General features: G+C 39.1%; 1 protein-coding gene across 15 annotated transcripts; it reads left to right on the forward strand.

Annotated features, from left to right (window-relative positions):
- Positions 1–639: 639 nt before the first annotated feature.
- On the forward strand, positions 640–6,592 carry LOC124659834 (phospholipase D alpha 2-like). Of its 15 annotated transcripts, none has more exons than XM_047197642.1 (8): positions 640–771; positions 860–971; positions 1,064–1,112; positions 1,211–1,260; positions 2,211–3,062; positions 3,836–3,945; positions 5,288–5,721; positions 6,084–6,592. In XM_047197642.1, exons 7-8 carry the CDS (start codon positions 5,388–5,390, stop codon positions 6,503–6,505), a joined length of 756 nt encoding a protein of 251 aa, XP_047053598.1. In that variant the 5' UTR covers positions 640–771; positions 860–971; positions 1,064–1,112; positions 1,211–1,260; positions 2,211–3,062; positions 3,836–3,945; positions 5,288–5,387; the 3' UTR covers positions 6,506–6,592. The 15 variants fall into 15 exon arrangements, with proteins under 15 accessions (XP_047053598.1, XP_047053601.1, XP_047053604.1 ...); XM_047197645.1 differs by lacking the exon at positions 1,211–1,260 and having other exon boundaries at positions 2,208–2,266; positions 2,961–3,062; XM_047197648.1 differs by lacking the exon at positions 1,211–1,260 and having other exon boundaries at positions 2,208–2,266; positions 3,007–3,062.
- The last annotated feature ends 2,179 nt before the right edge of the window (positions 6,593–8,771 follow it).

Raw genomic sequence — 8,771 nt, forward strand, 5'->3', positions numbered from 1 at the left:
TCATTATGATTTCAGGTTCAAGTTAATGGCTGTTTTTCCATCTGCAAGTAAATGTGATAAATCAAGCGCGGGTCATGCCGCAAGCTGATCCCTTATTTGTTAGTCGTGAGCACAAGTCCCACTGCTATCTAAACATCTTCTCCATATTATTTATTAGCCTCTAGGTCAGTACATATTCAGTTTTTATTGCCTCCCTTTTTCTTACATTTCATGAATTCAAACTGATTATTTGACTATTTGTGGTACATGTTCATTATTCTACGGGGAAGTTGCTAATTGTTCGATCCAGGACATTTACCTCTTTTGTGAAAAATATTATTTATGTACTATTTGTTGCATACATAAGCCATTGTTATCTGGTTGGGCTTACTGAATGTGATATTCCACATGGTAAATAATAAATATGGTGGAGCAAAGTAGTACATAATATATTTTTTTAGTTTGAAATACGCACTTGCGGATTCATACATATGTTAATATTGTGCAAAGGATGCATTGAGGCCACTGTTGGTTGAGATGTACGGAAATTCCTAATCCCAGCTGACATCTTCGTCACTTGATTTAGTAGTCTCCCTGTCATAAAAGATTTATTAGACTTCAGGTTTTTTTACCATATCACTAATCCGTCATTTGTCTATCTTGCTCTTTTTACTCAGGGAAAAAAAATAAAAGGAAGAATCAACTATTGTTATAGATCTCATGGGACTCTTTCCACCATGCTGGTTTGATCCCATAGTTGCTCCCTTGGGATTTTGGTGGCTGAAAATACAAGTAATATGACAATGGTGCACTTTTTACTAATCATTTCTCTCTCTCTCCTCACACTATTTTTTCTTGCTTTATTTTCTGGTGCATTCAGTTGTTGTTTGGTTGATTCGTTGCTATTAGAGAGGGAGATGGGAAGGGGAAGAAGAAATAGTGAGGGAGGTTAAAGAGGAGACAACAGATGAATACAGATCTGCAATAATCAAGTATAGAATCTTGATTTTTATTTCTGTTGATTGTAAATGCTAACTTATCTTTTGTTGATGACTACCTTCATGAGCTAAAATTATTTTCTCAGAAGCTACTCCTTCCAGTGGTGGGGGAAAGTTTGCACAGGATCTGGCAATGTTAGTCTGTCCTTTCTCGCCCTTACTCCTTTGATTTTTTATGTGTGATCTTGCTTTGATCTCTGTTGGATGTGTGGAATATGATTTATATTTCCTAGGTCCTCAAGAATTACCATGTGGTTTTTGGTGCATATATGCAGAATCGAGGGTACAAATATGGAGACTTTCCAACAATTATTTTATTTGCTTAATCTTCTGGTGTTAGTTTACTAAGAACATACGTGTACATGATCCTTTGAATGGAAGGCCATATATTTGGTTCTCTGATACCTTCTGCTGCTCTATCTACCAAATGATTAGTTGAACTATTAATTAACAGGACATGACCAATTAGTTGTTCACTTCATCATTGGGTAAACCCATTAGTTGTTGGCATGTCGTTGTGGATTTTCATTACATAGAAACTTTGTCTTTACCATGGACAAAAGATTGTGGTATGTATTGCTTTATTTTCCCTTTTTAAAGGCCTTCATTTCTACATATATTTGTTGATTGCTTACTTGAAAGAATTAGCAGAGTATACCTTCTATATTATACACACCGCTTGGTAGATTGTAGCAATGAGTTGTTTTTGCTTCATCTAACCGGTCTATGTTACTTGGCAATTATTAGCTCAAATGGTGTATTAGCCTAACTAGCTAATTGTATGATCTCTGGTCTCCTTTCTCATGATCCCAATCAATCAATTGGATAGTGGAAATGGGTGGAGTGGGTTAATTATTTGGATATTGAATGACTTTCTACTACAGAAAATTCAAACAATTGATATTTTATGTTTTTAGAAAATATTGGTTAGGTACTGGACTACTGCGCACTTCACCTGTGATTATTCTACCTGCTTTGTTCAGCTTTGGTTCCTCGATTGTGTATAGATTAACACATATATATCCTCATGGCCCAATCCTGGTTAGGAGTTAGGACGTTTCGTGCACATCAGTTTCCTTTTCAGTTGCATGGTATCTAAGATGCCACTTTCTAATGATTTATATGTTTGCTGCTGGAATTTGTCATTTTATCAAAATATCCAATAACAATACCAATGTATGGATTGTCTATATCTGAAATCTTATTCCAAGTTGTTTATTTTTTTGGTAGTAGGACTACTATTGTTTTACAGTGGGAAGACACATTTATTTCTGTCAAACTCATGCAAGGTAACCTGTCTCGCCTTCTCACATAATTTCTATTGAAAGAAGAGTGAACTTCAGCTTTATGAATACATGTGAAATGCTTCTGTTTTTAAGGGGGGCAAGTAGATTTAGTCTTACAAACATAATACACAACACTGATTAATCATAGGTATTCTCTTTTTATCATTGTTTTATTTTCTACTAAGTAAGTTTTCTTAATTGGTGTCTTGCAAATATCGTATTATTAATATTTAGGCATAGTATCATAATTATCCGTGGTTCGTTTTTTTAAATCACTAGATTCATTTGCCCAGTTATCGATTTGTATATGTGTGCTTATTTGCCAGGGAGAGTTGTAAGACCAAAATTGGAAACACTTACGTTCTGGTGTTTGTAATATTTTTCAATTTCCTCTTACATTCGTAGATTAGAAATAAAGTAATGGCCTTGGTTTTGATCTTTTCCTTAAATCCCCCCGAGGAGGAGAGCTTGCATATTTAGATATAAAGTAATGGTCTTGGTTTTTTTTCTCTCGGGTCATGAATCCATATTCCTGAATTCATTCATTTAGTGGCACCAATTATTTGACCTAGGAAATAATTGAATATGAACCTCTTGGTGATGGCCTTCTCAATCCATCAATATATGCAAGGGACGATATTTCCCATTGGGTTAGGAAAGCTGTTATGTATGCTTATTAACTGAACATTTTTTTGAGGTACCCATTCATCACTACCACTATCTGGCTGTCAATACGTATGCAGCCATGCCTCTCACCCTAGATGGTACAAGTAGAGGAGAAGAACCCTGAGGTTACAAGGTGCAGAGCTCTTCTGTTACAACCATTATATATGAGTATTTAGTGGCCAGTAAAATATGTTCTATGAAATGATTGTAAAAGATGCACATATGTGATGCTCTTAGCAGCGACAAGTTGTTTGAGGAAACACCCATAAGAGAATAGAATGCGACAAGTTAATATTATTATATTTTGTATCAGCTATGTTTGCTCCAATGATCCAAGAAATGAATGAACAATTGGAATAAAATATCTTTGTTTGCTTTCTTTGAAAGTACTAGAGTTTTAGTACCTAATTTACCATATCTAGGTACAAATCTCAGATAGGATGCAATCATTGGTTTATAAAAGGATTATAATCCCAAATACAAAACTGAAACTAATTGGTGTGTAGCTCCAGTTTTGTGCAACCTGTTTGTGCTTCTACCACGGGGAGGACATGTAAAGACCAATTTTTATTAGACTTTATTCAGTAATTATACGCAAAATCATTTTAGTTTCTTGAGGCACTCTTGAGGGTCAAATCGAGCAGAAATAGGGTGGACTGGTGAAGGAAGGCACGTGGGGTGAGCTGCATGGTAATTATGGGGTTTTTACAAGATTTATGTGTGATCTCCATCCACTATTTATTTTGGTTATCGGTTCTCTTTCTACGTGGGTTATTCTTGTGATAGCCTTAAGCATTATTTCCACACAAACTAAATATTTTGAGGGTAAGACTAAGTTGAAATCTTGCAGCTGCCACCAATGGCTCATTTCAAAGATTAATTCAGAGTTACCTTTTACTATTGCAGCTCAGATTTCCTATATTTTTTCTGAGATGCACGTTCTCTCTGTTGAGGGCCTGAAATTTTCTGTCTTCCTATGACTAGCACCTTTTTCCATCGGTTATTCAATTGTAAAGGTAAACAATATCATATGCATTTTTATTTGGTACTTCCGTTTTTCCTAATTAATGAACTAATCGGTAATACATATTTTGGATTTTATGTGATAAATCTCACAACAATCATGGCCTATCTACCGGTGGACGAAATACATGGTACTGCTATTTTATACCAGGCTATTTGATTTTCATGATATTTCAGAAACATGGGTCGACATAAACATAAGAGTTCATCATATTTCCAGGTTATAGACATAACAAAATCGACCTTAGTTATTATTTTGGCACTGCCATGTTTCTAGAGTATACAATATTTTGAGTAAATGAATGTTTTCTGAAGAAAATAAGAACAATATGTAAGTGAATGTTTGTCAAAGAAAATTACAACAGTGAGTAAATGAATATTTTCCCGGAGACAAATTGATGAATGTTTTAGGACCTAACATGCCCGATAAGTTTGGTTTGCAGCCTTCCTGTAGCAATCGGGCATGCCTTGGTCCTTATGTGTGTGATCATGCCATATTGTTGCACATGAGAAGAATGTTTTAGGCTCTGGAGTGCTATTAAGAACTTGAGTGTCTTCTGGGTTACGGTGACAGGCTTTGACTTGTGCTCTCCTTTAGCAGTTTGGGTTCACTATATATGATCCCTGTTGTTTTGATACAAACAGCTTTCGATGTGTTCTAGGCAAGTCATGATACATGTCTTTGGACATGGACCAGATGTTGGCAAAGATTGTAGGTGATTGAATAATCACAGCCTTAGTCTAAAAATTGTTTATGGTAAGGCTGTGATTAGCTTCTGTTTGCATCCAGTATTCACATTAGTTAGTTCCACTCCTTTTTATGCTTTGGATTTCATTAGGTAGATAGATATGAGTTGCTTATTCACCCCTTAAGATGGATAGCTGGTTCGGCAACATTGTCTGCTTTGGGACATCAAATTTGTTAATAGATAGGAATTAATACCCTTTTTCTCTAAGCTGAACCCTACAACACCTACGCCATACTATTAGACTCAATTCTTATCACCACTCCTAATTAGATAATAACTAGGTCTGAATGGGTGCAACTTATAATTTAGTCTTGACCCTAAACAATGGCAGCTGCACCAGTATTGATTTTTTTTAACTTTCTCATACACATTTTTGCGATCAGGTAAATCAACTAACATAGTAAGAAAAAAATGTATAGGCCCACCTCCCATGTGTTCCAAACCAAACCTAGATACCCGGAATAAGCTATTGGTTAGGTTCACTTATTTGCTACAGACAAGGATATATGACAGTTATTTCATATGGAGCTCATCCCTGGTGTCATTTCCCCTCGGCTAATATGACATTTACTTTACTCTCTACCAGGTGTGCTCCAGGAACGTGTGTCATGCTCGACCCTGTTGGATGATCTGCAACTTCTGAGGTCGACATTACAAAGATGTTGCCATGAGGATGAAAGAAAGAGATGCAGCAGAGTTTTGTACATACGTCTTTCACTAGCTATGTTGTGGTGCCAATGTGGCCGGAAGGTGCTCCTGAAAGTGACTCTGTTCAGGCAATACTAGACTGGCAGAGAAGGACGATGGACATGATGTACTACAACATCGCCATTGCACTTGAGGGCAAGGGGATCGACGCGAACCCCAAGGATTACCTCACCTTCTTATGCTTAGGGAACAGGGAGGTGAAGAGGAGCGGTGAGTATGAACCTGCAGGTCGCCCATTGGATGGATCAGCCTATGAAATGGCACAAAAGGCTCGGCGGTTCATGATCTATGTTCACTCCAAGATGATGATAGGTATGCCCACTCCATATGTTACATGAAAATTTTCTTGCAGTTGTGAACATCTTAGGCATTTCAACCCTTCTCGAAAAAAACATCTTAGGTACTTGCATGACATTTCAGCTTTCCAAGATTCCTATGTTTGAAGTGTGCATAGAATTTATTGGTGTCACTGTCTACTTTCCAGTACAATTATACACACATGTCCCATACCTGATTATTATTTTTACAATAGAACATGCATATCTCCACTTTTCCATTCTTGTTGTCACAAAATTACTAGATATTGTCACTTCATCCTGTTCTATACTGTCAGGACATGTCCCATGTGGTTGAAGTTAAAAATTCTAACACATAGTCTGCTTGGTTTAAATCAGTTGATGACGAGTACATCATCGTTGGATCTACCAACATCAACCAGCGGTCAATGGACGGGGGTGGGGACATCGAAATCGCCATGGGCTCATTCCAGCCGCACCACCTAAACACCAAAGTCCAGGTTGCCAGAAGGCAGGTCCATGGTTTCCGGATGTCGCTGTGGTATGAGCACCTAGGCATGCTGCACAACGATTTCCTCAACCCGGGGAGCCTGGAGTGCGTCCGGAGGGTGAACAAGATGGCAGACAAGTACTGGGACCTCTACGCCAGTGATGAGCTGAACGACAACCTCCCCGGGAACCTCCTCACCTACCCGGTCATTGTGACGAAGGATGGCACCGTGACAGAAGTACTTTTAATAGACTTATTCATCTTTCTCTTTCAGAATCGGCTAGAACAGGAGCTAGCGATGCCTGTATAATTTGTATCATTTAAATACCATGTTACTCTTCATTGAAAAACACTTTATCATCATATTGAGTGTATCTAAGTGCATGTTATTGATGTAGGGCTGAATGAGTGGCTGATTGTTGTGTCTCTCATCGTACTGAGTGTGTATAAGTGCATGTTCCTTACACAAAATATATCGGCGCAAATTTCACGGGATCGTGCGCCAAGGCGCACATCTAAATCTAGTGCATACCTATGTGCATGATGGATAGCAGCGGACCGAGTCATATTTCTATGCGCAACTGAACTAATCCATGGAAACCTGTATATAAGAATCACATGAAGTATAATCAGCAAATACAATTTCGCCGAGAGTACCTGTGGTGTTGTTTCTATTCGAGTAACCAGTCAGGTCGAGTCACAGCGCGTTGGTTACTAGTGGTCGTTTCCTTCTCTTTGACGAAACGGTCTGGTAGAGTCACAACGCTGGGTGCATTCCCTCAGCGATTTCAACAGTGAATCCTGAGAAGAAATCATGTTCTGAATATTTCCTAACTGTGATCAAAACCGTGAGCTGCTGGACTTCAATAATACATGCATGTTGCTTGCTGCGACTGTTTAGCTGTTATAGGAAAAGTACTACGCATCTGTCTAAAAATCTTGATGTACTAGCATTGATCATCGAACAACAGAACCGCAGGACTCCACTCCAACAACGTTCAGCTGCAGAAATGCATTCAAAAAATATTCAGATGCCAGAATGTTGGCTTTACACTGATTTTTCTACGTAAATATTGCGGAATACAGTAACATTTTGTGAAATAACAAAAGTGATTTCTCTATCTTTTCATTCTAGAAGAAAAGCACCGTAAAGGCCTCGATCGTCAAAAACATTGTTTTTGTTGGTTAAGTATGAAGGTACAATACAAAGCTGGTGTCCCAAAGTCGGCTAGATCTATTAAACTAGTGAATTGATCGACGGCACAACAATGTCGGCGGGTCCCCAAATACAAGATGATATCTTCTCGTGCACACATAACTAAATTATGTCGAATTCTAGTCAACAATGTTGATCTTCATCTACAAGGAGCGCATGGGACGAAACACTGTACCCATGCGTGCACCGTCGAGGAAGCTAAACATGATTTGTTCACGTGCTACGTGCTTGCTTTGCCACGGAGGTGCTGGTGGTTGATCCTTACATGTTGCTGTCGCATACTCGCATGGGAAGGGAGGATGCGATCAGCAGGGGAGACGGCGACATACCATCAACTCGATCAGCAGGGAAGCAATCTGATTAATTTCGTATAGTGGTCACACCATACGTACATTGGATCATTGGATCAATAAGTCAGTAGGCTGAAAGTTAGAGAGAAGCACCTGGATGCACACACACGCGTGCATTCTTCGGATTTTAGTGCCATCTGTCCTAAAATCCAAATGACTCAACTTCTCTGTGAGTTCTTTCCCACAACTTTTTTGAAAAACAGCCGCACTTTAAGACACCCGTCGCTGTCCAGGTAAACCCATGCTAACTTGCCATCTCCAAAGAAGAGTAAACTCACGTTTACTGGATCATTCAACTTTCCTCTCCAGAAAATAGCACAAAGGGTACTTTAACCCAAGGCGCACGCCACTCGTGATGCCCTTCTCCATCGTGCCTGTGGGCCCTCCTCGCTCGGGACTTCTCCGCCTGGGTTCGCCGGAAAACTTGACACTACCAGGGGGGGCATGAGGTCAGAGGCCCAGAATGGTGGATCTTGTTGCCTTTGGAACCATAGCCCTGTTGTCAAGTGATTAGTTAGTTTTTCGTGCAAGAAGTGTAATCAAGTCCGATTACTGACATTTCTCACAACCCGGAACACCTTTGATTTATCAAAACTAACAGCTGACTTCGTTAATGAAAGTGCAACAAATGAAGGAAATGGATGGCATCAGAAAGGTTTATGCCCTTTTGCAATTCAAGTTTGGAGCTACTTACAGTGGCTCCATCCACCCTGCTGGTCTTGTCATCTTTCTGGTGAAATGCTTGATCGTACTTTCCGCTACTACTGACAGAGTCTGGGTGTATTCGATATCTTCTTGGTATTAATATATCCCTTTATCGAAAAATAAAAAGATTCAGACAGCCTCTGCCCATGAGCAAATACTTCAGCTTGAGTAACTAATGTCCCATTGTTATCACCCGGACGTGTATTCGATCTTGCTGACAAAACCACAGGGAAATTCTGCGGGTCTACTACACCACGTACATGAAGTTACCTATTTTTGTGTGGTCCAGGTTTTGATGGGTGATA

Source organism: Lolium rigidum, chromosome 6 (genome assembly GCF_022539505.1).
Source record: "Lolium rigidum isolate FL_2022 chromosome 6, APGP_CSIRO_Lrig_0.1, whole genome shotgun sequence".
In the NCBI taxonomy this organism is placed as follows: Eukaryota; Viridiplantae; Streptophyta; class Magnoliopsida; order Poales; family Poaceae; genus Lolium; species Lolium rigidum.

Bases quoted from the DNA above. Each gene is read 5' to 3' on its own strand.
- LOC124659834 (XM_047197639.1), top strand. From the start codon at position 5,388: ATGCAGCAGAGTTTTGTACATACGTCTTTCACTAGCTATGTTGTGGTG. The intron at 5,722-6,083 runs GTATGCCCACTC...GGTTTAAATCAG, and splicing joins TCACTCCAAGATGATGATAG to TTGATGACGAGTACATCATC.